Source organism: Nothoprocta perdicaria, unplaced genomic scaffold (assembly GCF_003342845.1).
Source record: "Nothoprocta perdicaria isolate Ctin4 unplaced genomic scaffold, notPer1 scaffold_176, whole genome shotgun sequence".
NCBI classification, from domain to species: domain Eukaryota; kingdom Metazoa; phylum Chordata; class Aves; order Tinamiformes; family Tinamidae; genus Nothoprocta; species Nothoprocta perdicaria.
Genome location: NW_020454938.1, coordinates 523,915 through 550,794, shown reverse-complemented (window position 1 = coordinate 550,794; position 26,880 = coordinate 523,915). Strand labels below are relative to the sequence as shown.

General features: G+C 46.4%; 2 protein-coding genes across 4 annotated transcripts in view; one reads left to right on the top strand and one right to left on the bottom strand.

Annotated features, from left to right (window-relative positions):
* ABHD2 (abhydrolase domain containing 2) overlaps positions 1–18,997 on the top strand; it is a 35,770-nt gene extending 16,773 nt beyond the window's left edge. For 2 of the 3 annotated variants that reach the window (XM_026036298.1, XM_026036296.1), the window contains 8 exons: positions 2,142–2,317; positions 3,795–3,962; positions 5,955–6,138; positions 9,610–9,702; positions 11,347–11,460; positions 12,060–12,129; positions 12,908–12,992; positions 13,566–18,997. In XM_026036298.1, coding sequence (XP_025892083.1) covers positions 2,142–2,317; positions 3,795–3,962; positions 5,955–6,138; positions 9,610–9,702; positions 11,347–11,460; positions 12,060–12,129; positions 12,908–12,992; positions 13,566–13,762 — 1,087 coding nt within the window. In that variant the 3' untranslated portion in view covers positions 13,763–18,997. Of the gene's footprint in view, positions 1–2,141; positions 2,318–3,794; positions 3,963–5,954; positions 6,139–9,609; positions 9,703–11,346; positions 11,461–12,059; positions 12,130–12,521; positions 12,648–12,907; positions 12,993–13,565 lie in introns of those variants that run through there. The other variant, XM_026036299.1, reaches the window with a different exon arrangement.
* Positions 18,998–22,019: 3,022 nt separating this feature from the next.
* Positions 22,020–26,276, bottom strand: RLBP1 (retinaldehyde binding protein 1). The gene is made up of 7 exons (XM_026036319.1): positions 26,265–26,276; positions 25,820–25,948; positions 25,359–25,563; positions 24,357–24,535; positions 23,508–23,666; positions 22,750–22,860; positions 22,020–22,365 (listed from the first exon to the last, which is right to left on the bottom strand). The coding sequence occupies exons 1-7, from the start codon at positions 26,274–26,276 to the stop codon at positions 22,207–22,209; spliced, it is 954 nt and encodes a 317-aa protein (XP_025892104.1). The 3' UTR covers positions 22,020–22,206.
* Positions 26,277–26,880: the final 604 nt, after the last annotated feature.

The window sequence follows — 26,880 nt, the reverse complement described above, 5'->3', positions numbered from 1 at the left end:
GTCCTGTGTACATGACTCATGCTGGATACCCATGACCTTTGGATGCTCATCCAGAGTTTTGGTGCAGAATGAATGCTTGTCCTTTCAGCTGACTCCAGTCATTTAAGCTGAGCATTTTTCTTACTCTAGGGAATGCTCAAACTAGCTTGTAAACACTGAAGGGAGGAAATAGTGAATGCAGCCTTGTTCATAGGGCTTTACATGATCCCAGCTTTCCAGTGGGGAATTTGAAATCCATAGGCAGCCTCTGTCCATCATTATGGGTGGAGTCATAGGGATTCCTGACTTTTAAATCTTTTCTGTCCCAGAAGCATAAGKCAATGAAACAGCTTGTTCTGTTTAGCTATGTAGAATGGTATAAGGTCATGAAGATCAGKTCATCAGGTAACTTTAATCAGTTGTTGAAGGCAATTTGAAGAACTCATTTTCACCCCCTCTTTGTTCCTTGTACCCCATGCTGTCCTAGTAGGCAGACATGCTTGTCTGCAGCTAATTAAGGGGAGATATCTTAGGACAAATTGCAAAACATCCAACTTATTGAAGCCTTGTAACACTCCAAACTTACCCTTTCCTAAAGAAGCCCCCCTCTCTCGCTGCCTCTGTTTCGGAGATACAAGAGACTGAATGTTACTAGTGTAAAATAGTAATATCATGCTTGAACTAGAACTATTTTCTTAATGCAAGATGTCATCTTACTATAGGATCAGCCCTTCTGTCTTGTAACGTAAATATACCCACATGTTTAAAGGCTTTGGTCTAGCTTTGCCCTGTATAGATTTGCCCAACCTAGAATGTTGGCACTTTCTGCCTTAAAGGAGGTCCTTTTTTAAGGAATATGTGGAAACAGCAAGTTGCAGAGATGGTGCATGATGCTGACATGAGGACGAAGAATGTCAGAGCATAAAGGCAAGATTCCTGTCCAGTCATGTTCTAGTGGATTATGGGCTTAAGTCAAACTGTCTGTTTTCCAATAAACAGGGAAAATGGGAACAAACAATCTCTGCTTCATATGGTCTGAAGTAATAAAAGAAAATAATGTCAGGAAGCCCTAAAAAAAAGGGAAAAAGGAGGGAGGTGCAAACCTCTTGGGTTCCGAGGCRGTGTCAACAGCTCTGTTTGCTGTGGATAACGTGCTTCATGTAGTAGAGAACACAGTTCCTTAATTGGAAGCATGTCCCCTGGGGCTCCTTTTCTCCTAAATAATGAATCATCCTTGCTTTGGTGTTGACAGCTGCTGTAACCATCTCTTTTAGGTCATTTATTTAGTTGGTCTGCTCAAAGTGGCCAGGTGACTGTCCCACCAACAGCTGGGCAGCAGCAAGCCTCCAGTTAAACCCTCTGGCAGATGTACTAACAAAATGTATAGCCAAGCTCTTAACCCTTCCAGATAACAACTGTTTTCTCTCCCACTTTGTCCTGAGGGGGAGAAGAGTCTGCTTGTGACCTAACATCAATATGTCCTTGACAAATAGAACTAGTGGAGTCTCCCTCTTAGTTTGAAAGGAGTTTGCTGTTCAGTGGAGCAAATTTTATAGGATCTTTTCCAGCTCTCTTTACTCTCTGCTTGAAAAGCAAAATTGTTCAGTCCCATACTGCTCGCTTCACTGAGAGGTAGTTACACGAACAGACCTAACTGGCATGATGTGTGGCTTCTCAGAGTCTAAGACTTGGGTTGAATCCCGTACAGTTTCTGCCCGACTTATGTAGTCAAGTGCTTATATGAGTTTCTATAGTTCAACCCAGCAGGCTTCAATATTTCAATTAAAACAGATTTATAGCATCTGACAAGTTTTGAAGGTCAGTCTGGTTGGCTAGCAACATGTGGTCCCAGTCTTAAGATACGAGGCATTTTGCTGTTCTGTGGGAAGCATTTGTGCATGTAACACTTCATTATCCAAGAATTCCTGAACTTTAGCCTTCCTTTGTTGTCCACCCCGATTTCTCTGCTTTGAGAGCTTATCTGTGCCATCTGTTTGGTAAGGCTGCAGAGATCAGTGCTGCCAATTTGGACATAAAATGGAAAAAGAAACTGTTCTTGCAGAGTGGTGCTGAGGGGGGAGTCCTGTTACAGGGTTGTGTAACTGTTCTTAAGTTCTCAGTAGTGTCACAGGGATACTCAACTAAATTGCTGCCTCTTTCAGATACATTCCACCCCTCATCTGGGGAAAGAGTGGACACATCCAGACTGCCCTATATGGGAAGATGGGGAGAGTGAGATCRCCGCATCCATACGGACTTCGCAAGTACCTCACGATGCCGGATGGAGCAACAGCCACCTTTGATCTCTTTGAGCCCCAGGCTGAGCACTGCATTGGAGGTCAGTTGAATAGCTACCTGCTCCACCAACCTGCAAGACTTGACTCTGCTCAAGGGTAGGAGGAGATGGGCAAGGACAAGTGCTACATGATCCATCAGAAAAGGGTAGATATTCCATCTGGAGATGGGAAGGGGACTGCTAAGCACTGTTAGCCTGCAAGTGGAGGCTACAGGACCATCCCAGACATCAGGARAGGCCCTGCTGGACCAATTAACCTTAGGTGGAAAGGTGGGAGGGACAGGGTTGCAGAACAGATAATGTTTCATAACTTGTGGCCCAAGTGAGAGTCTGGCAGAGAAGTTGGCAGGACTTGCRTTTGATGTGTCCTTTACCTGCTAAATCCAGGATCATAGAGCAACCACTAATAATTGGTCATTCATAACTTTGATGTGTTTAGAGTAGAAAAAGAGCAGAACTTTTGCTCACCCTTAGACAGATTTTTGCCAGTCTTTATTTGCAGCATGATCGTAGGAGCTGTTTCAAGATCTGCATGAAATGAAATTATGTACACAGGGAGTGAGAGTCCGAACTTGGAAAATTCTACTTAAAAAGTAAAAAATGCTTGATGGTTCCTCAGTTCACTGGGTATGTAGCTTCAGAGTGGGTGTCAGCTGTTACTAGTAGTAACAGGCCTTAAAGTTACTGTGACTTGACTTCAGAAGTACAATTTCCCTTTGCAGTAGCTTATTTAATGGTAAGCTTATGGCTCTAGTTTGGCCTTCAGAAAAGGCCAGGTTCTTTTTTAATCATGTGAGAGCTGAGATCCTTATGGTAGTGTTGTATAGTAACAGTTAGTGTTATCTGTGTTACTGAAGCGATTCTGAACAGTGCTTTTCTAATGAGGCAAAAATTCGCAGTAGCTAGAGCTGCTAGTAAGCAAAGTGCAAGGAGTATGCAGGCTGGAAGTCTGTATATTCATCCTGGACTTGATTTACTGTGCTTAAAAAMTTATGTTTTAAAAAAGTATAATTAAACACTGTCAGGTCAAACACCAATAAMGCCATGAAGCAGAAGCTGACAACTCTGTTTCTGCACTTAGCAAAGCTTAGTGTTAAGAATTTGGTCTCTCAGAAATGTGGAAAAGGAATGATGAAGTAGTTTAGTCTCATTTTGGATGAGAAGCAGGTTCTGAAACTTGTAGTCACAGTAGCCTGTCAGAAACAGACTGTGTAAAGTCAAATGTTTGTTTGAAGAATAATGTGGCAGAACTGTCTTGTCTCTAGGCAGCACCTGTAAAACTGTTTGGGCAGCTTTTAAGTTAAATTCTGTCCATCTCCTATAGCATAAGTTACACTTCCACATCTTCAGYGCAATAGCTACTAATCTCTTGTCTCCTATCAGACTGCTTTGGCAGCGTAGTAGGACTTCAGCTTTCTTGTGGTACATGGTTTCCCATGGATCTGAAATAAAAGCTCCTGAATCTCTGCATTTGCATGAAGTGACATTTACTTATCTTCCCTTCTTTTTCTGCTCGCAGAGGATGTCACAATGGTGATCTGCCCTGGCATTGCCAACCACAGTGAGAAGCAGTATATCCGCACTTTTGTTGACTATGCGCAAAAAAATGGTTACAGATGTGCTGTTCTGAATCACCTSGGAGCCCTACCAAATATTGAGCTGACTTCTCCACGGATGTTCACATATGGTAGGTACCTAATGGCAGCTTATGACTTTGTTTCCTGTTTCTAGGGCTTGCTGAAATGGATATGGCAGGTGAAAGGTCTGGTCATGTTGTATTGTTCAATAACTGAATTTAAAAGCTGCATATGAAAAGAGGAGGAGACTATTAGTAGGATTCAGTTTCCCTCCTTGCTTGTTCCAGCTCTATCTCTTTGATATCCTAATCAAGAAGATGATTCTTCTAGCTCTGCAGCATAAATGCTACTTTTGAGCCAGGTAAAACACAGAGTATGGGAAGAGATGATGCTGGGCTTCCCAAAAGRTGCCATCCTGGGAGGAACTCATGAAGACAGAGTTGTCCTTGCATGTAAAAAAGGAAGGCAGCAATTCTGTAGCTTCAGTGTCATACTGTGGAAGTAGTGTTTAACTGCAATGATTTTGTCTTTTTACCTTGAATATAAAGTGYTTTTCTTTTTTTAACCTAGATGATAAGAATAAAAACTTAACAGCTATCCTGAGTTATGCTAGCTCACCACTGTATTCAGTGCCATGTTGAGTGCCACCAGCTATTACCTGCTGCTGAGATTGTTACATCTTAGAAAAGAAAGTGACCTTGCTGCCCRAGACCTTATCTACTTGTTGCTGGGTTCTTTTTAGCCTTTCTGTCCCTTCCCATTGCAAGCGTGAAAGTACATTGTGTCAGAGGTCTCAGTTCAGCAGACTGCTGTTAGGTTTCTCTCTGGGAACAGATAAACTCCTAAGTATCTTGGTTAGCAGCTCTTAACAGTTGAGTTGCTGTAGAAGTGTATTATGCTTTGAGAGGCTAGGTCTGGTAGGCAAGTAGCCAGTACTGCTTTGTTACTTGTTTTACAGTTATGAACTCCTTGTGAATAGGAAAACACTCCAGGCATGCAGAGTGCCTCAGTCTGTCATGGAGTTCTAGATTGTCAGTGACTCTGAGCTTTTGTCTTGAACCAGTTTTAACTGCCTGAAAGAATCTGCCTTTCTCTTAAGATCTTGAGCTGTCTTCCAAAAGTGATGCCTAACCTGTGAATACTACCTCAAAGTCACTAGTTGATCTTTGAAGCCTGTGGTCCGTGGTGCTAGGCTAACACCAAAAATAGTGCTCTTGTCTAAACTCTTCAATGATAAGAACTGGGACAGGTAATAACAGGTGGGGAAGAGAATTACCACAGACAATATCTGCTGTAGCTTTGTACACTCAGTTTTGAAATCCAGACAGTATTTGTAACCTTTCTGTAGTTAGGGGCAAATGCCAAAAGTCTAGACTAGATTTTTGGAAGTTTGMTGAAGCTTATGGCAGACTTATTAACTTAAGATCTTTGCTTTAGATCTCTAGTTATTTTGCAGTGCAGCTCTGAAGATGTGCCCCTGAGTCTTTTACAGCCCTTGGCAAAGGGCAAGGAATGCCTAGCACTTCCTTGGAGCTGGCCAGTAAATAACTTAAGTGACTCTGCCAAATGGAGTGCCAGGCAAGAGCCTGAGCAGATGGGGCTCTTTGTGTAGGAGACAGAGTATGCTTGCTAAATCCTTCCCATCTTATTCTGGAGGGAAGCTGCCTCATCACTCTATAACAGCCCCCTGAGCACTGTCCCCTGACCCATGTGGATATGAGGGTCCTTGGCAGTCTTGTTGAAGGCAAAGAGCATTCAGGAACCCCTGCTCGTATGCAGAACTGGCTGACCGCCTCAGGAAGGTAATATATTATGTTCAGTAAGTAGCAATGCCAAGCCTGGAGTCCTTTGACTCTGCTTTGCAAAGCCTTTAGGGAGGAAGAGTTTGCTTTGTCAAACGGACTGTTCCTGATGAAGTGGGGAGCTTCATCTCTTTAGCAGTGTCAGAAGCAGCCCTGAACACATGAAAATTGGATCTTAAGGCTTTGAGGGTATTTAAGTCAAAGATGGTAAGAAGGTAAAGCTTAAAGCACACAATTGAAGCTTGAGGTATGAATGTAGGACTGTTAGARGATTATTCTTGACATTGTTCTTAATTTTAGGTTGTACCTGGGAATTTGGTGCCATGGTCAATTACATCAAGAAGACCTACCCTCAGACCCAGCTGGTTGTAGTGGGTTTCAGCCTGGGTGGAAATATTGTGTGCAAATACCTTGGAGAGTCCCAGGCCAACCAGGAGAGAGTGCTGTGCTGTGTCAGTGTGTGCCAAGGATACAGTGCACTGAGGTGAGTTGAGAGGTTTTCCTCTATGGTTGCTTTTGGTGGATGTAGAGGATGGGGAAGGCTTTGGAGTATGTGCTGGGGGAAAAGCTGTGTGCAAGAGAAGCAGCACTGAGTAGGCTGCTGAGTGCCACCTTGCTGCATGAGCAGCTAAAGCTTTGATTCAGTGGCTCAAAAGCTTTCTATCAATAATAAATACTTCTGAGCAGGCAAATGCTCTCAGCTGCTTTTCTGCATGTGTGATTTGGCATAACTTCRTGCAGGGTAGGATTGCTCAGGGGCTCTGAGAAGACTTATGCAGTCTTGGTGCAGCAAATCTGGCAGATTTGACAGCATGAAAAACCACTGAGCTGATGCCCCTTTGGAAAGCAGTAGCCGGCACTGTCTCCTTGGTCTGAGAACTCTCCCTAGGTTCCTAGTGGAGCTTTTCTGCCTTTGGTGTGTGGTGTCATTTGGCAACTCACAGCTCAGGAGGCTGGAAAGAGCTACAGAGCTCATGCTAACACTCAGTGCTCCTCTTCGTTTCTGTAGCACAGAGACAGTGCTCTGGGCTCACAAGTGGATGGAGAGACRCTTGCAATAGTGCTGTGGACCTGAGATTTGGAAGGTGGGGAGAAGTCTTATAGCCCTAAGGCTGTGTAAGCTCTTAGTCTTGGAAACCAAGTCTAGAGCACTTCAGAAGAGCTTTAAGAGCTCCACCTAGTGCTAGTTACCTCAGTGTGCTTGACAGGATCTGGCTGTGGCACTTCTGGCTGCTCAACTGTGTGTAATAACTTTCCTTGCATGCGTAGTTAATGAAGATTAAAACAGTAACCCACTAGGCTAGTGCTTCCAGCTATTACTGCCCATGTGGGCAACTACTGGAGCTTAGCTGGTGCTGCAGCTTCACTGCATTTCTAAGCATTGAATATTTCTAATCTGAAAGCCTGTTGAGACCAGGATCTTACAGGAAGGTGAAGATGGTGAAACTGGCAGCTCTGCAGGAGGCTGGCTGGGAAATTTGCCCCCTCACAGCTTCCTGGTATAGGATTTTCTTATTACTGTGCTCTGCTTGTGTAGTGGTTAGAGATGACTGGAGCATGTATTAATACAKAATAGCTAGAAAGCAACAAGTTTGATCTTCAATTTGAAGAGTCCCTCTATGAGTAAACTCTTACAGGTAAGAACAGCTTTTCTGGAAACATTAAGACGTGGCTAAAACTTGTTATGCAATTCAGTAATATTCTAAAGTGTCTGGTCCATTTTGAGCCTTCAGCTCAAATCTCACTGCTAAARTAACTTGGCTGCTGCTAGGTCTGAGTTCACCTCACTTAAAAATTGAACAGATGCTTTAAAGAAGATTTTTTTTTCCTCCCCCAAGTGATATGTTTAATGGTTCTGGGGTTCTGGCATGGAGTACAAGCCTCCTTTAGAAGCCAGACCCTGAAACTGTTTTTGCAGCCATCAACCAGGGTTTACAAAGATTGCACTTTGTCTATTTGATTCATCTTCTGTTGCATCAAATGTTGCATCATTGCGTTATGCAATGTTGTAGTTTAGGTTTTATGTGAGTCATGCTGTTCTCTGCTTTAATGTCATGATGTGCTGATAAATTGATCGCATAAGGACAACCTGGTTAGCAGTATGAGACTTGGATTTGTCTGTGGTTTGGCTGGGAGCTGCTTTCCTGGAGTTTGCTCTGCACAAGAAGACACTGAACACCCATTACTGAGCTCTTGACTCCACCTGCTGGGTAGATACCTACTAGCAAGGCTGCAGTCACAAAGCATCTCCCGTGCCTCTGAGGAGAAGGCTTTTCTGATTTCAGTCTCTTACCTAGTCTCACCTGCAGTTCTGAGCCAAATAGCTGGCCTGTATTGCTGGGCTGCAGGGGAGAACTTCATGCCCATGGTTATAGAAGGGGACGTGCAAAGCACTGCCATGTAGAATGGATAAGCATTAGCCTTTCTAGCCTGTCTGGCAAGKTAGAATGTCCTCTTCTGGGCTGCATGAGTGTAGGCTACCCTAATAGAAATAGCCACTTAGCTTAGAACTCGCATTTCTTTGTCTATGATAGTTTATTTCTTTTTCTATGATGGTTTGTAGAACTGTTTTCCACCAAATACCTTTAGGAAGTAAAGGAAGAAAAGTGCTGGTGGGCAAGATGAAGCATGGAATGAAATATGAAAATCTTTCCAGGGCCTTAAGCCTGTATCCCATATACAGATGTAAAGTGGCAGCAATACAAGAATCTGCCAGCAGCTTGTGGAGCTCTTGGTTTAATCAGTTAACATGCAGTTTGGGGAATTTAGTTCCTGAGGCTAAATGGGGGACAGGTCTCTGTTCCTTAATCTCTGCCTGCACAGGCTTGGTTCTGCTGCGTGATCTTGTGGAATGCATCTTCACTATAGCTGCAGGCTGTGGGGAGGCTTCCCAGTTTGGAAATCTGGGCTTTAAGATAAAATAAGCTGCATTTCTTCCAGTATTCTGCAGTCTTGCTATTAGAAGCCCTCGTGGGCAAGTCTAGTAGCTTTAACTTCAGTCATCTTGAAATTACTTAAGGTTTGCCTGGAAAGTATTTTGGGGGGAGGAGGGGGAAATGTGCAGCTTCTCAGCTTCCTTCTTTCTCCTCCACTGTAAAAGTAGTAGGTGGTCTGGTAAAATCTTAAATCTATGTTCTGGCATGACCTACTACAAGAAAATATATTCCATATTCTGCTAGGGAGCTTGCAGGTTATGGGTTGGGAAGTCATGTTAAATCCACCATTTAAATATTAACTTGCCTTGAGAAGCGAAGCAGGAGCAGTTCAGTAGCTGCAGTCCTGCTCCCAGCAGCATTCCTGGGTTGCTTGGTAAATGATAGGATGTTTCCTCAGTAACAGCAAACCTTGCTGGGAGTAAAGCTATAACCTGGCCATGACCCTGCATAGCAAAGAAGTCCTTGCATCTGGCAGAGCTTGCAGGAGTCTGGATGACTTTAATTCTGTTTTAACAACCGATAAGCTGTGAAGTGCTGTTCTGCTTTAAATCAGATACCACTTGCAGCTGCAGCTAGAACTTATTCCTGCAGCTCCTGCCAGTGAAGCTGATAGTCTGTAAACACTGGAAACATCTGCACTGACTTTTGTTCTGTGAGGTTAACTCATACAACTGACAACACTTTGTTCAGCAACAGGCTTAAATTTTAGGCCTTTGCTTGATAGTCCAATTAGGAAAGTTAGATTCAATCTATGCAAAGGATACCAGAATCCGCTTGTCAGTGTTGCAGATCTTGATTGATGGCTCTTATCTGTTTTGATCAGCAGAGCCTTTAATTGCATTGTGCAAAATGAGACTGCAGATGTGTGTTGTGTTATTACCACTCTTCATTAAAGTGGAGGCCGTTATCTGGAAGAGGTTAAACTATGGCAGGGAAAACCTAGAGATTGTTTATGTWGCCTCCAGGCTGCCAAGATCTTATACTACTGTGTTTTTTTAAAAAGATCTTTACTTTTTTAGGGCCCAGGAAACCTTCATGCAGTGGGATCAATGTAGAAGATTTTACAACTTCCTCATGGCAGATAACATGAAAAAGATCATCCTTTCTCACAGGTACTGTAGTTGTTCACTTGGACTGAGAGTGTTGATTGGGTTAATTGCTGTTTTGGGTTTGTTGTCTCTTAGCCCTTTAGAATCAAATTACAGAAAGCTTGTGTACACATTCCTTGCATAAAGATCTTTAAGTGAACTAATTAAGGGCAGTTTATCCCAATTTCACTTGTGTGTGTTACAATATACAGATAAGTCTTGGTGCTCCTGCCAGAAGAAAGCAAGCTTTGGTGTTTTTTGTCTTCCAAGGAGGCTTGCTTAATAAGTAAACAGAATAAGCACAGAAAAACATAATAATTAAATGTCAAAGTGGAGTATTCAGCATCTGTTTCGCTTCTAGCCAAAGAATTCCTTATTCAAGGAGCCTCTTGTTCTGCTGCATACCTAATCATCAAGGTGAGGATCTGCTGCATGGGGCTGCTGCTTATCAAATAAGCAGTAAAACCCTAGATTGAGCTTCTAGCTGTTACCTAGAAAGAGCATTTAGCTAGYAGCGTATTCAGTGTGGCTCTTAGAGTGCAGCTATGTTCTTAGTATCCCTCTGTTCCTGTTCTCATCTGTGGCTCTCGCATACCAGAGGAGTGTGTTAACAGGTGGCTTACTCAGTGTTCAGTTTCCTCTAGCAAAAATTGCCCAAGAAGTGGATAGATRATGAATGTGTAAGTACCTCATCTGTGCAGGCCTGAAGATGCCAGTGGAGAGAAGGGAAAATAGCTGTTTTGTGGCCCATTCTGATTAGTGTTGCTTGCAAACTCCCAGGTTTGCAAGCAACCTGACAGTCCTGCATAATGTGAAGCATGTGCAGAGGAGTTAGGGCGACTGTCTATTATGTAGGGTGATCTATATAACTTGCTCCAGGTTGGAAAAGTTAAGACATCCTGACCAGACTTAAAATGTGAAAGTACATAATCCCCCTGTGCTAAATGGTGCTTAGTCATAATGCAGAAGAATCCAGTGCTGGCTTGAGGGGAGAAACTGAATGAGCTAAATACTCTTTTCTGTAATAAATCTTAGGGCAGCTCCTCAAAACCAAATCTAGTCCTGTTCTGCTTTGCAGCTGTTTCTAAAAGGGAGTAAAAGCTCTGCTTTCTAGCTGTGGCCTTGGTTCTACTTGTTAAGGGAGTGGTTTGTTCTGGTAAAAACACATCCTCTCCTGAGGGCAATAACTAATTATGACAAGTGTCCATAGTAAATAGCTTTCTGCTAAGGTAATGCCCCAAGTAACTTCTGAAGGATGAGCTCATCTAATCTCTGTGCTGGGGAAACTTTAGTACCAGATGGTGAAGGAGATGCTATGCCCAAGGCTTGAGCCACCCACAGGTTTGGTCAGAAGCCARAGGACCGTCCCCCTAGCACCAGGCCTGTGTGCCGAGCACCCCTAGCACTGGCCATTCTGAAAGAAGCTTTTAGATGTCCCTAAGGCTGTTTCTTAGTACAACTAAGAAAGCATATTTGCCATAAAGCAGCTGTTTCTGATTGTTTTTGCTGCAGAGGGAGGTAGACGCGCTCTGTTTGTTCCCAGGAAAGCCTCATGGCTACAGAGCCCCCTTCTATCTTGTCTAATTTGGCAAACTCGTTTTCCCTTGAGCTGGTTGTGACTTTGCCCTCTTGCTGGTACCTGGATGTCTGCCTTCCTGTTACTTTCAGGCAAGTTCTTTTTGGAGATAACAACATGAAGAAGCCACCGAGCCTGTCAGATGCRGATCTGAGCAAACTCTACACAGCAACATCCCTCATGCAGATTGATGATAACGTCATGAGGTATGAAGGAAGCTTCTCTGATTCTCTCTAGCTCTCTAAAAGTACCTTCCTCCTCCTTGTTCTTGGATGCCTCTAGCTGTCCTGATGGGAGTCTCCTGTCTGTGTGTTATTGAATAAAACTTGGCAAGGAAAACTTCTCTTTAGAGACAAGACTAGAGATCTAGGCTGCAGTGAATAACTGGAACTACAGTGAATTCAAAATGGCCCATATTTGTCCATTTTTAAGATTCATCAGCTTACATTTTTACATCTGGAAAGGCTTTCAGGTGAGGATGATAAAAACTTCCATATGTATGAATTACTAGTAAGTGAGGAAAGATGCTTTGTAAAGCCCTGAAGGCCRCTAGGCTCCAGCTGGCATGTTTAACTTGCCTTCCACAGAACAAATACTACTATTGCAGTGCTTGAGTAAGCATGCAAAGCCTGAAGGTAYGTGCTGCCAAAGATGGATTCTCCAGAGGCAGAGAAAGTGGAAAGAGTATTTGGTCTAAAAATCCAGGCATCAGAACTATTCTGTGCATGTATCATTGATTTGGGAGTAGGATTCTTTTGGAAATCAAATGGCTACGAAGAACATAACTGCAGTGTCTCCATTTCAGAAAGTTCCATGGCTACAGTTCTCTGAAGGAGTACTATGAAGAGGAAAGCTGCCTACAGTACTTGCACAGGGTAAGCTCTTGCAGTTGAGATTATTGTGCTTCCATTGCCGTGCTGGAGGGGAGATGGCCAGTGGGATCTATATTGTATTCCCAAACACAATTTTCCAGTATTTTGGGTTGCAGTTTCAATTCTTACCTCTAATGCTGGTGTTAAATGCTCTGAATTTTTAGGAACTTGGGTAGAAGCACCCAGGCAGTTTACATAAAGCCAGACATTCAGCTGAGCGAGCCTATGTGTGTAAATTAGGAAGCAAGTGGTAGCATAGAGCTTGCAGTTTCAAGGGGGGATGACTTTCTATATAGTGCAACGGGCATCTCCCCAAACTAGCTGAAAGGTAAATAACAGACTGAAATGCTGCAGAGTTAAAGATGGAATATGATTGTTTCTTCCTCCATTTGCAGAACCAGAGGATGGGGGATTCCAAAGGAGTTTTCTGGTGTTTGAGCTTCAGTAACAGAGCTGGCAGTAGCTGCCTGGCATGTGGAATAATGTAGAATGAAGACTGTAGGTATCTGAGTTTTGAGAACAGGGAAATTGTAACTGGACCTGAAAGTACTGTTGTATTCTGTTTTCATATAATTAAACTGAAAAATAAACTGCTGTGGAGCAGCAGCTTCACTGATGAAGAGCTACTAGTCTTAATTGCCATTTTTCTCATGGTTCTCCAAGTGCAGAACAAACCTGAAATAAGGAGCTTGAGTAAACTCAAGTTGAACAGTCATTTTTCACAGTTAAAATAAAATTCTAAAACAAAGCCTTGATGTTTCTGCCATGTTTCCTGGTGCAGATCTGTGTTCCTCTCCTGTTGGTTAATGCTGCTGATGACCCTCTGGTGCATGAGAGTCTTCTATCAATTCCAAGAGCTCTTTCAGGTATGAAACAGTTCCAGGAATGTGTGCTTGTGTATCTACAGCTTCCTTATTTAATGAGCCATAGTTATAAAGCAGCTTGACTTGCTTTTACATCTGTAATCCTGAAAAGATGCACTAAGCTTCTCCAAATCACCAGTCACTAGAATCAGTAAGGCTAACTTGGAGCAGAAGGAGCTTTTGAGCTTCCAGGGACCTTCTGTTTTGGATTGATAACCCGAGGGCTGTCTTGAGGCTGCGTTGATTAACACACAAAATGCTTTATCATGTCTCACTCCTCACTTGGAATTAATAGAAAGGTGGGTTGTTAGTGATTGACGCCCAGCCAGTAGTGTTTGCTGGGCAGCCATGGTCTAACATGTAACGTGGACTAAAATTGGACTGACCTGTTAACACTGTGAAGTTATGCAGCTTAACAATGGCCATAGTCTTTGCCAGTGTTTCTTGTTGCTCCACAAGATTTTCCCTGGTTCAGATACTATGGCAAGGATAGAGGTGATAATCTTGACTGAAGATGGTTTAGCTCTCAGCTTTAAAATACTAACTTTATTCATCTTTGTGCCTYTTGTTTTACAGAGAAACGGGAAAATGTGATGCATGTGCTGCCCCTTCATGGAGGCCACCTGGGCTTCTTTGAGGGGTCTGTGCTCTTCCCAGAACCTCTTACGTGGATGGATAAGCTTGTGGTGCAATATGCCAATGCCATCTGCCAGTGGGAGAAGACAAAGTCTCACTGCTCAGACACAGAGCAGGCTGTATCTGGCCAGGAGTAACTGACCCAAAGACTCCCTGGATCACTTCAGTATATCTCCCCTTGGGGAACAACTTGTTCCCTCACCTGCTGCTTCAGGTTTCCATTCTCCTTGATATCCTAGGGCTGGGGTTTGATCACAATGTTTCCTTCTGAAAAGTGGAGCTACAGCAGAAGTTAATATCTGGTCAGAGCACCTTTCCATATGTTGTTGTTTGGCCTTGTAACTATTGTTCTGCTTGAACTGGGTTGCTGACTGTGGCCTGATGCAGAGCTGTTAAGCTGAAGAACKTGTTTTAAATGTATCAGGAGTTTCAGATATCAAATTCCTTCACCAGCTGGTCAAACTTGATGTTTACAGCWCTTGTTTAGGTGTAGAAGACAGGCAAACTCAACCCTCTAACTCTGTTCTGTTCCATCCCAGTGCTGGAAGAATGCTGTACCAAGCCACAGCCAGTGGTTTGGTCTAATAAGTAGCCTGCAAGAACAGATGCTTGACAGCAAGTAGAGTTCCAGCCTTGCACCATCTAAAGGGAGTCTTTTACTTCCTAGGAATGCACTTCCAAAAGTCAGTGGGTTTAAAGATACTTAGTTTTCCATGCTTCTGCTGTCTGTGGTTTAGGATGTTTTTATGCAGGGACTCCAGGTGGAGATAAGCTGCAGGTTGGTAATACCAGTTAATACTTCTTTATGTAAACATCTTCTCACACAATGACCAGATCAGTCACCTTCTCATCATATTTGTCTCTTTTAAATGTAGTTGTATCTTTTAGATCTGCCTTTTTTTTTTTTGTTTGACCCCAGGGCTTTTTAAAGATGCCTCTGGCTTCCAAATGGAAATCCATAATGAATCTACAAGATCTTTTTGTGGGGTCAAATTGGAAAATTAATTCCTAGAGAATTGGTGTGCGATGATAGGGGCTTGTAGGGGAGGAATTTATTTTTTCTTTAGACTTGCTTCCTTTCATGCTAGTGTAGGCTGTATCAAACCTCTTCCTCTTAACTTTCAGAGCATTGAATGGTTTTCAGACACATGATTTGCCTTCCAAGTGATGGAACGGGATGGCTCTAACCCTGTGCAATTGAATTAGTACTTTCATATGGCTAACTGCTTTCATATCTATGTAAATGCTATAGGCATTAGGAGTTCTTCCTCCTTTGACTTTTTTCCACACTCATACATCTGCTTCAAGCTTTAATGTGCAAAGTGAAGTGTGAAACCACAGATGCAGGACAGATGCCTACTCCTTTGTGCTGTTCCCTCAAGTGGCTGTTACGGTCTGTGCCAAGACAGTTTATTCAAGAGTAGCCTCTCCTGGAAGGGAAGCTGTACCATGAGTTGTACCATCTAGAGACTGCAACTTTGTGATCAAAATCTGTGCTTTGCTGTTTGTTCTACCRATGGTGTTAATCTTGTTCCATTACTGGATGTAGTCTCAAAGAATTTTCTTGTCTCTTTCCTGCCATACTTCCCACGTCAACCAGCACTTGATTGCTTTAGCCTTGTTTTGGTGTTCTAGGCCCTTTAGTTTATAGCTGAAGGGTGAAACAAACTGCAAGACTTCAGTGCAGTGACAGAGGGGAACAAGCCTTCTGGACTGCCCTGTCCCTGAACTTYAGTAGGTTGGAGTGGTGGGGCTTTTGTTTTATTAAAGCAATAACTAACTATTGTAGCAAAAGTGCATTATCATATCAGGAAATTCCTTTCAGTTTGCCTTAGGCCAGTCTCTTGGCCTGTTTGATGAACTGTGGTTGTCTGCACATTCCCTTTGTTAGTACATCCAGGTTTCCTTTTCTCTCTAAGAGGGCATCAATTGGCAAGGGTATTCCTAGCAATGAAGTTGTGCTGTTATCATAGTATCTCATTCATACTGCATCTGCATTTCACCAAAAGCTGTCATTTGAAAATTAGTTTTTCTTAAGTAGTTGTTTGTAATATCCATGGGATGAGATTATATCTTTCCTTCAGCAGAGGTGCAGTGTAAGCAACCCTTCTGCCCATCAAATAGATGCAGCGTAAGCATGTAGGAATGTGGTTTTCATCTCCAGGGGATCCCAGCTTCAGAACTGCTTGAACTTTCAGAGCAAATTCTACAACTGTGGGTAACACAAGCCACTGCTGCCTGTCCTGAAGGTACAAAGCTGTCCTTTCCATGGCAAGAGAGTCTCTTTGGAGTACTTCACATCCTTCTGGTGAGCAACAACTTCAGGTAGCTCTAGAGGAACAGCTACTAATGAGAACCAAACGTGTGGATACCTGTAGAAGGAAGGGCTGCGTGTAAAGCAAAGCTCTGTTCTGCAAGCCTATTCTGAAGAGCTTTCCTTGCTTTTTTTAAAAGGAGGTTAGATTTGACTGATTAGGTCTTGACTGCTTAGTACCTTCTGATGTACATTTCATTAACTGTAAGAAACTCCCTTGTATCTTTAGGTCTGACTGACTTCATGTAGCAGATGACCCGTAAATGGCCTCTCTTGAGCAAGCTTCTCGAAGATGAGGTGAGAGCTAGGGAACTGACAGAGCAGCAGGAGCTCTATTTTTGACTATTCAAGTAGACTCTACTTTAAAATAATAGTATTTTTCTAGGAGGAATACTCCCTGCCCCACAACCCAAGCCTTTATATTTCAAGAGTGCCAATGCCATGGGTTTTCTGAAACTCAGCTAGAGAATAATATTAAACATGGGTCATCTGTTTCACTGAGCAGGTTTTGCACTTTGCACTCACATCTACAGCTATTTAAACTGCCTGTTGTTTTGACCAATTGTGGCCTGTTTGGAAAAGATTTTGTCATGGCTTAAGCATTGTGCACGTGTTTTGGGATSTAAAATACATCTTAAGCTTTTTGTAGATGTAAACAGAAAAAACTGTCCTTCTTCCCCTTGCTCCCTTTTTGACTCTTTTAAAGCAAGACTAGCAGCTGCAACCACCTAAAGAAAACTTGAGAAATGAGTGAGGCTGAAAGCTAAGCTGGAGTGCATGCTACATAAAGACCTGTGGAGAAGGAAATTTTGTTAATCTTACTACTGACTGACTGGCAATTGGTCCATAATTCCCATACTCAAATATGAATGAGACTTTCTCCAATTCTTATCTGGAATATTCTTCTTAAATAAGGCAATGCTAGTCTTGTGATGTGGACAGATGTCCTCCATTTGGCCAGTAAAGACAATCTCAAACGGAGTCAAAGTTTTTACTGCTTTGAGTTGAAGTATTCTGTGTGGTTGATTCTTAATCCCTCTGCAAGACAAGTGAGCTTGTTGAAGTGGTCACTTGCAGACCCATACAATAGTCTGTTAATGCAGCTCTTCAAGACTTTGGCATGAAAAATCTGTCATAAGCTCTATGTAGTTTCAGAATGGGATTGGAAAAAGTATTAGAGCTCTTTAGCACTTAATGGTATCCAACCCTCTCCCCATTGCTGGATGTAAGTAGCACTCAAGTCTAAGGCCCAAGGACAATCCTCATTAGGTTTCAAGCTGTGTGGTGGTTAGGCTGGGCCAGCCATCCTTTTTGGAGAGAAATGAAGGCTGTAGGTAACAGCTTGGGCTGCTTCTTACTGAACTTGAGGAATTGGCAACTTCCATTACATCAGATCTACCAGCACTTTTAATGGTCACTTTTTAAGCTTCTAAGTTGAAGGATTTTTCAGATTAATCTAATAATATTTGCACTGTGAAGATAATTGAACCTCCCTGCAGTTGTCTTCTCAGCACTGCTTCTGCAGTTCCTGTTTGTAATAATGAAGGTTACAAAGACTGGGCATTAAGCAAAGATGGTAGGAACTGGTATCTCAGTATTGATTTTTAGCCAAGCTCCTTGTGTCCTCTCTCCCGAGTCTATCACAATCTTCCAGACCACAGCGCTTTGACAAGTGGTGCCTTGCCCTTTTTTTCCTGCTCCCTTGACATCAGCATATCTGAAGACTTCAGTAACAGCTCTGTGAGAGCTTTCAAGTTTTGCTTTTTAATAATTTCTCAGCACTGAGTGAGACATCCCTGGTGAATATGTACTGTACCATGCAATTGTACAAGTGTGTGCTGTCTTAAAGGACCTTTGTGGTCAGCCTGCAACTAGCTAGTCTCTTTTAAGGTTTAAATTAAGGTATATTAGTAGTGGATCATCTTTCATCTGTCTGCTCCTCAAATCTGCCTCTGGCAGTAAGGATTGAGTCATAGAAGGAATGTTTGCCTAGGCAACTTACCTTGAAATTCCAAGATCTTGCTAGAGAGTAAGACACAAACATATAGCTGGAGGTGGATTCTCTGTAAATAGCTATATCTGAATGGCAACTCAGGAGTTAATTGCCAAACAGTGTAGTCATTAGGGTTGTTTCCAAGYTTTTCTTAGAAATATTATGCCTATGTGGGGCTTAGTGAAGTTCTTCACTACCTTTTTGAGGAGATCAGAAAAGGCGCTGGCCCTCTGCTGCCTGTATAAATCATCTCTTGTAAAGAACACTTTGCTGCTGCTGGGTTTGAAGTCATACTTCCAAAGTCCTTGTTGCTTTGGCAGGTCTGTGCATTGGGTAGTATCCAGGGCACTTTGGCTCAAAAGTGTCCTTCAAGAGTGTTAGTTCTCGATGTGAAGACTTTCAGGGTTCCTGTTGAACTTAAGATGCGTCAAAGCAGCACAGACCGAAGAGATGCCTTGCACGTGTGCCCCTGCTGTTGCTCTGTGTGCTTGTTGTGTTCTTGGACTGGGTTTTTCTCAGTTGTTGGGAGAGTATGTTTAAGTGCCACCAGAGCATCAAAGCAGTTGTCAGATCTTCAGTTTGTGCTGGAAGAGCTGAACTACTGCTTTTCAAACACCKGGATCTTTGATCTTGCTGGTTAATGACAAACACTGCAGTCCAGGCCAGCATTCATCAGGTTGAGTTTGCTCATGTGGAACAGTCTTTTCTGAGTCTGTCTAATAATACTGAACTCCAGCCCTGTGTTCCCTGTGCGTCTTTCCTTCTCACTGGATGGTCCTGCCTGAGCTGGGTGACTTTAATGCCAGTAAGGAGCCTGCTCCTCTGAGGTGGCTCTGCACATGCAACCTTTATTGCTGTTATACATGACAAGCTCATGTTGCCTGTCTAGTCAGGCCAGTGCTTTGATTAAACACAAGTCCCTTCTAGAATCTCTGTAATGTCATGGCACTGCTGGCATGCAGACCCTTCTGCTAGCTCCTGCACACTGGGGAGTCTTCACTGATTAGCCCAACAACTTGTAATTTGRTATAACTAAGCCCTACTACGTAGCCCAACTGAATACCTCTCTGCAGAACATGTGTTCTTTTCACAGTATTTGTTGGCTTGTCCRTAACTCCTAATGGTAGATCACGAGAGACTTCTTTTTTCCTCAAGAAAGCACAACCTCTCTTCAAGAGAGACCTTTTTCTGAATATCCCCAAGGTGAAGAGGTAGGTGGACACCTCAGGAAGCCAGATCTGTGCCCTTCTCATGTTGTTCCTGCAGTTGTGCTAAACCAGGCGGAGTGATTTCTAGCATTCTTGATAAGCAGCAGTTTACTGTGGAAAATACTTTAAATTTGCAAACTTATACTCCGGAACCRTCTCTAAATGCTGCCCTTGAAAAAGCTTGTATCTGAGAGACCCTCCCAGCTGCAAAGTTCTGAGTCAGATTCTCTGAAGCTGACAGCTGCAGGGGAGATGATTTGCAACTAGCAATGCAATTTTTCTATATCTGCTGATTACCTTTAAAATTATATATATAAATATATAAGAAACAGTGTCTTTTCTTTAGCTTTTGTTCTTCTGTGTGGTGTAAAATGAAGGTCATTGCAAAACAAAATGTAATTTTGTTATCTTTGATTCAGTGGGATTTCTTATTTAAAAATAAAGGACTTACTGAAGTCAGTGCTACAGGTAGTGACTGTGTACCGTGTCTTTGGGGGCTGGGAGAATCAGAAATTGTTCATTCTTTCAAGACAGTACCAATGCTTTTACACCTTTCCTCTGGGCAGCATGGGAACATGTTGAGACAACAAAGCTCTCCCTCCAAATGCAGCAGGGTGTCTCTGAACATCCTCTCCTTCCTCTGGCTTAGATGAATGCTTTGTGGCAGGAGCAGTCATTTAGCCTTAGGCCTCAGCTGTGAACTTAAAACACTCAGGAGCAGAAATTAATATGAACGTCTACATTGTGACTGCCTGGGGAAGAGGTGATCCTAACACCACTGTATACAACCCCTSTATATCCCTTGTGTGCATAGGCTGTAGGAGTTAAATATAATGACCCAGGGGTGGTGTGATGCCCTTCTTACACCCTYGTTGACGCTATACCCTCAATGACACCCTCATTTCTAGCTGAAGCTGTTTCAMTGCTGAGAGAGCAGCACAAAGAAGGACACAGCCACCTAAAACCTGGAGGGAGAAGTTAGTCTAGGAAGTCCCAAATGCTGTAACTATCTGTGTGAATCCCCTAGGAAACAGCACGATGCCTGTGGGTCTGCAGGTGAGGTATTTACAGCCCCAAAAGCTGGGCTCTTCTCTTTGCACTAGCCTCATAGCTGAACAGGCCTCACATGGGGCTCCCCAGCTGCTTCCTGGCCCCACAGAGAGCACAGGGTAGTAATGAGCCAAGAARGGCCTTTTGGTCTCCCTCAGGGCTCTTGTATGCAGTTGATGCAGTCTCAGGCTGGGAGTTGCAATGCTCTGTGGTTTCTAGAGAATCGGTAGTGCTGCTGAGGCTGGAGAAAATTCATTCAACCCCAGCAGTCTCTGCTCAGACTCCATCCTGCCTGCAGCTTCAGAGCCAGCCTCCTGTTTGGTTTGAGTCGGAGCCAGTGCCAYGGTGAATGCAGCTCTTGTCAGCACCGTCCACCTCAGGCAGCTTCTTGTGGGGTTCTGGTCCTTTGCTAGTGAAAGGCACCTGTGTGTGGCAGCCCTGCCAGGACGGAAGGAGGAGTGAAGGACCCTTCAGGACACTGGCGTGTCAGGAAGGTAACTGTGAAGTCCTGGGCCGAGACTGGGAACTTGCTTCTCTTGCTCTTCAGGTGCCAATGGAGAAGTTGTTAGTCTAGCACTAGACATCTGATAATGCTCCCTGGATGAGCTTCTTTTTGCATCATCACCTATGAGCTTCTTTTTGTAAACCAGGATTCATCCCTTTCCCTGAGAGAGCGCTACATTTGCCTCCCTGCTGAATAAATTAGCAGGGGCTTCCAGCCATTACGGGATAATGAACAGCTCTTGTGCTAGAAGGGAGCTCTCCTCTCCCCTCTTTGGTTGGCTTTTATGGGCTGCTTCTGGCTGAACTGCTTAGGTCTGGGCTCCCTCTCATGCTGCAGGGCTGGGAAGAGAGAGATGTTAGAGGGTTTGGGAGGCTGTGTTCTGCTTGGCTTTCCCTGTCCTATGGTTAAAGCCCATCTATTCTTAATGGCTACTGTAGCTTCTGTTCCTCTCTGCTGGCTGCCAGGCTCAGTGGGGTTTAGGTAGAACCAGCTCCATGTGGGTCCCTGTTCAGATCCTTGTTCGTCTCCTTTAGACTTTTCTTACACTGGTTAGAGCAGGGGACTAGAATTCAGGGGCCTAGTTGGGCTGGAAGGGGGTCCTTGTTCTGGGATTCAGGGAGGACGGAGAAAGCARCTTCCTTTGCCCTCTGCTACAGCAGCCTGTTTCAGCAGAGCTAGCGTCAAAGGAACAGATGCAGGGATTCTCCTCCCAGGTGCTGGCGCTCCTGGCTCCTTAGGAACAGCAGGGTACCCAGTGCCTGYCTGTGTCTAACAAGCTGCACCCCTCTTCCTTTGCCATGTGTCACAAGGGACCCCACAACTCTACTGTTAAACACTTTATTATTATTTCTCTTTATACACATTTCAACCAGCCCTTTGTGGGGGTCTCCTGCAGGGATGGCCTCTGGCTGTGTTACCCACACAGTCGCACAGGAAGCTTCACCTTCCTGCCGAGCAGGGGCTGCCCTCCTGCTTTCCCCTCCGTGCACCTGCTTGCTCCCATGGAGCTGATCAACCAACCCAGGAGCTGCCTGGTAAAGAGCTATGGGTGCAGACGTGGCCACGAGGGCCCTCCTGCTCCCTAGCCCCATGGAAATAAGGGGCAAGCCTGGCTGAAGCAGAGAAAAGCCTGCCTGAGCCACATGGTGAGCTCTGCACTTCCACTGTGCGCTGGAGYACTGGGGTTTGTTCCTTGCTGTAGCCCTCCCTTCCCGGGAAATAGCTCTGCTGCCCTTCCCTCACAGCTTCAGGATGTGCTGTGGAAGGTGCTGGTGGCCTCCTGGCTCTGCTGGCTCCTAAGGACGCTATTCCTGAGAGAGACAGGGCTGCCGGGCAGCCCCCTGCCAAGTTTGGGGTGGGAGGCACGGAGCAGGCGTAGAACAACACATCCAGAGCRCCTCATCACGAGCAGTCATTCGCCCAGTGCTATGGTAAGGAGGTGGCTGAGGTTAGACAGTCACTGCTGATCCTATTTTACAGGGGAGAGGGAGTGGACCTGGGTTTAGAGAGGTTTAGAGAGCTGTGTCCTCAGCTTCGATGCGGGGCCCAAAGAGCTTCTCTGCAGTTGCTTTGCCGTCGTACTTGGGCAGGTTGCCACCAAAGTCTGCTGGCAAGATGTCAGCATCGATTTCCTGGTAGAAGGACTCGAGTTCCTCCCCGTGCACAAAGACCTGGTGTGAGACAGCAACAACCCTCAGCAGACGAGGTGGGCAGCTCTGCCCACAGGGAGGAAGGGGGCCCAGGGATGCCAGAGCCAGTAGGACTGGTTGGCCTCATTCCTGATCGATGTAAGCGCAGCCTTTGCTGTGTGTTGCTGCAGGCTCTTTCCAACCCAGCTGGCAGTGACCCCTGTGGCGTGACAAGCCACCCAGCTGTGCTCAACTGCAAACCTGTCCCCACTGCAGAGATGTGCTCAGGCAGGCTGAGAGAGAGAGAYGTTTTCCAGCCACTGGCTGGAGGTGATTCTGAAGGCACCAGATTGCCCCCGGCTGTTCTGTTTTACCCAGCTGTGCTCAAGGGATGTGCCTTTACCCCGGCCCTTCTCCCGCACTCACCCTCTCCAGCAGTTTGCTCTTCAGGAACGGTTTGACCACATTGTAGGTAGTGGTGAAGTACCAAGGCTGGTGGATGAAGTGGACGGCCTTGAAGCGGGCTGGGAAGGAGTCCTGCAGATCCCAAACCCATACACATCAGGTTACAGACTGCTGACCACACTGAGCTAAGAGAGGAACTGAGCAACACTTCCCAAGCTCCCCTTTYTCAGTCTCCCATTCTCTTTTTGACTGCTATTGTGAGTCTCTTCTATGCTCTGACTCAAAGGGTTGGACATCTCAAGCCAATGGGGACACCAGGGAAGCTGAAAAGCCCCACAGATGGCTCATTGTTCCCATTCCATGAGAAATATTGTACCTATGCTGTCCTCTTCCCCTGAGTAAAGCTGAGCATCTTCAGCCCCTGGTCTAAGGGCAGAACTCCTGGAGCACCTAAGTCTCTATCCAGCCTGAACTACACAAAGCTGAGAGGGAGATAAGGAAAGGCTGCTTTTCCATGCAGTAGGGTGCAGGAAGGGGTTRGGCTTTTCAGAAGGTAGGAACCTGCAGCCCAAAAGTAGAATCCAACTTGCAGGACTAAGCAAATTAGCTAAGGAAGAAGCAGGTGATGGTGAACAACCTCTCCACAAAAACAAACGAAAAGATCTCATGGCATCAATGCAGGGACAGCCCCAAGCCCATGCTAGCACTGCCTTCCCCTTTCCCGAGCTCTCTGCTCCCTCAGGGTGTTCTTTTCCTGGCTGGAGTCCTTGCCACCTCACCTGCAGCATGTCCACCATCTTCTTGAGCTCAGAGGGTTTGATCCCTGATGCCTGCTGCATGGTGAAGCCCTTGAAGTTCTCAATGATGCAGAACCCGTTGATCTGGGTCTCTTCATTTTCCAGAAGCTTCTCCAAGATGACACAATAGGCACGAAGAATCTGATTGARAGATGGGAGGATCTGGTGTTAGTGTGTGAAGGCAAAGTCTCCCCTCCTATAGAGGACAGGAGGTTCCCAGGAACAGTTACAGGGAGTGTTACCCCTGCTCTGCTAAACTCTGCTCAGCCCCTAGACCATGAAAGCAGGGAGGACATTCCCGGGGGATGCTCCACAGCTACCACACTCCCCTTTCCAGGCAGGTGCATCTCAGATATGGGTCAATGGTTCTCACATGTGCAAGCAAATTCAGAACTGAACAGAAAAGAGAGGAATKGAGAGATACATACCTGGAGACCTCTTTGCCAACAAGCCCTTTCCTTGGTCTATGCCTCAGTTTCCTCCTCTGCCCTCAGGACTCCTTGCTTTATAAAGAGATCTGTGATCTGATGTCGCAGTGCTTTCCTTCAACCCATGCATTGCCTGGGCTGGGAAACGCACACCCTGAATTTGGCCTCCAGTCTGCACCATATCAAGAAGCAGGAAGGGAAACCCTTTGGGATGCACCATGCTCTCCCAGGCTCCCTTGTGAGCTACTGAAAGGATAAATTGAAAAAGGCTGCAATTTCACTTAGATCTTGATGTCTGAAGCGTGTATGTGTGCACATGTGTGTGAGGGACACCGTGCTCAGATGCACYAAGTGGGACAACCCAGTGAGACCGCTCTGCTGCTGGAGGCTGGGCTGCGCTGACCTCATCGAAGGTGATCTCCTCGTAGTCCCAGTTCTCGATGTTGAAGAGCATCACCACCCGTCCATACTTGTCTCTGTTGGCCAGGATGCCGGGGTAGCCCGCTTCGATGGTGCTGCGGACGGCCTCAGGGGTCAGGTTGTCGAAGAGCTCGGGGTACTGCTGACGGAAGTTCACGTAGCCTGGGAGGAGACAGAAAGGGGCTTGGGAGCAAGAGCGGCTCCTTTTGTGTCCTCAGGAGCCCAGGGGAGGCAGGGGAAACACCAGAGAATGGGGCAGGTGGGTGATGGTGAGATACATTCCTGATGAACAACTTTGCTCTTGAGGGTTTCAGGCTTCAGCTGGGCACATCCAGCACATGGGCAGAGATAAGCTCTGCAGACCATCTGCCTTCAGTCCCCCTGCAGACCATCTGCCTTSCAACCCCCTCCAGGACAGGGGTTGGAAACTCCCCTCAGACTCAGTTCACATCTGCCTTCTCTCTGGCACTTCCAGGAGCGGATTAAGTCATTTTTCCCCTCATTACCCTTCTTCCCCACTCCACGTTTGGGTGACATCCCCCAGCCACCCACACCAGCCCATCTCCTCTGCCCCAGGCACCCGGCAGGCACAAAGGGCCTTCGGGCATGAAACAAGGAAACTCGCCCTGGGAAAATGTGGGTGGACAAAACWGCTCATGCCCAGAGCCAGCACTGATAATTGCAACTCATTATCCCCCAGCCAAAACAAAGGAGATGAGAGCGGAGCCAGGCAGGATCTGGGGCCCGAAGCCACCACTCCGGGCTGCTCCCTGCTCCCCTGTCCCTAAAGCGTGTGAGTCACTGCTGACCAAGTGATCCTGCTTTGGGAAGAGCCACCCCTAATGCACAAGGATGTTTACCATTTTGCTCGTTAGACAACCAAAAAGGGGGACTGTCCCGATTTTGCTGGAAGCCCTGGTGAGTGGCAGGGAGCTGCCCCGTCCTGGGAGCTGGCAGCGCAACGGGGATGTGGGAGAGCACCCACCTTTCAGCAAATCATAGGCCCTGTGGATGTCGAACTTGCGGGCGCGGATGAAGCGAAGGAAGAAGGAGTCGTCCTTGCCCTGCACCTTCTCGGCCACGGCCTTGCACACGTCCTCGCCGCCGCCAGCCCGCTCCAGCACCAGCTCCCGCAGCCCCTTCACCGCCGCGTCCCGCTGCTCCTCCGTCTCGTTCAGCTCGTCTTTCGCCTCACGGGGGAAGGGAGAGGCTGAGCACCCCGCGCCGCGGGCCCGGCGCTGGCACCGCGCTCAGGTAGCATTTGGGCAGCTAAAAGTGGCTGGTTGTGGAGTCAACTCAATCCTGCCCCATGCCAGCCCCGCTTGCCCCCAGTGCATCCCTGCTTGGGGTAGCGCTGCTCTCGCCTTTGCAAGTGCTGCAAGGGTCTCCGCGGAGCCAGATCCTGCTGATCCCCGTGCCCTGGCTGCGCCTCCCGCCAGGACTCACCTTCTGCAGGGTGTGCGGGGGGATCTTCTCGCAGGGCCCAAACACGGGGCCGTGGTCCTTGGTGGTGAGGCGCTCCAGCTTGGTGCGCAGCGCCTGCTCCTCCTCGGAGACGACGCGGAACGTGCCTGTCTGCGGGCAAGGAGAGGCCGTGGCGCCAGGATCGGCCCTGGCGCGCTGCCCGCGACGCGACCCCCCCGCCTGTGAGACCTGCCCCACGGCAACGAGGGGAGATGCTGGGGAGAACAGGGCGGATCTGGGGGCTGCGGGGATGGCACATCCGAGGGATGCACTGGGATGGGGGCCGGGGTGGGAAGAGCTCCAAGGCTCCCCAGRCCGTGCGCGGGGCAGGCGTCAGTGCCTCCCCAGGGCACCCACGGGGCCAAAGGGGGCATGAAGGGTACCCGGGTGCCCACAAGGGACRGCGCGGTGTGGAGCCAGTACTCACAACTGCAGACATGTCTACTTTAGCGGCCTTGGGACGCTGGAAGAGAGCAGAAGGCACCCCCGTTAGCTAGAGGAGAGCAAGAGGARCCCAGCAGAGCCCCGGTGACAGCTGGCAGGTCCCCAACCCTCCTGGCCAGGCCCCGCTCAGCTGGGACAGCGAAGACTGTGTGGGGAGGGAGGTGGATTCCCGGCAGACCTTCCTGTGCCCTCCTCTTGGCTCGGTCGCCTGGTGCCTGTGTCCCTTTCTGCCCGATGGAAGCTGGGCGTGTTTGAGAAACGCTAGGGATCTTTGCAAAAGCAGCTTAGAAATGTGGCTTTTGGTCTTCTGACTCCACCATTGCTTCAGGGCCTGCATTTCCACATGCAGACATATCCAAGGGCTTCATGGAGTCACGGGGACCCAAGGCTCATCCAGCGTGGTTCCACCTCGGGCATATTCATACACGCAGACGTAAATGCCCGGTCTATGGCAGCGGGGAGGCAGGAGAGGTCCCGGGTCAGTGTGGTTGGCAGCGGGACACGCTGCTCTGCGGACACCATGGGACACGGAGAGCTCCCACGCAGCCAGTCCTGTCCTCGTGCGACAGMCCATCCGGCGCCGCCCGCGGCTCCGAGCT

Bases quoted from the DNA above. Each gene is read 5' to 3' on its own strand.
- RLBP1 (XM_026036319.1), bottom strand. The intron at 24,536-25,358 runs GTGGGTGCTCTC...GTCTCCTCCCAG, and splicing joins GGCCTATGATTTGCTGAAAG to GCTACGTGAACTTCCGTCAG. The intron at 22,366-22,749 runs GTGAGTGCGGGA...GTCTCACACCAG, and splicing joins AGAGCAAACTGCTGGAGAGG to GTCTTTGTGCACGGGGAGGA.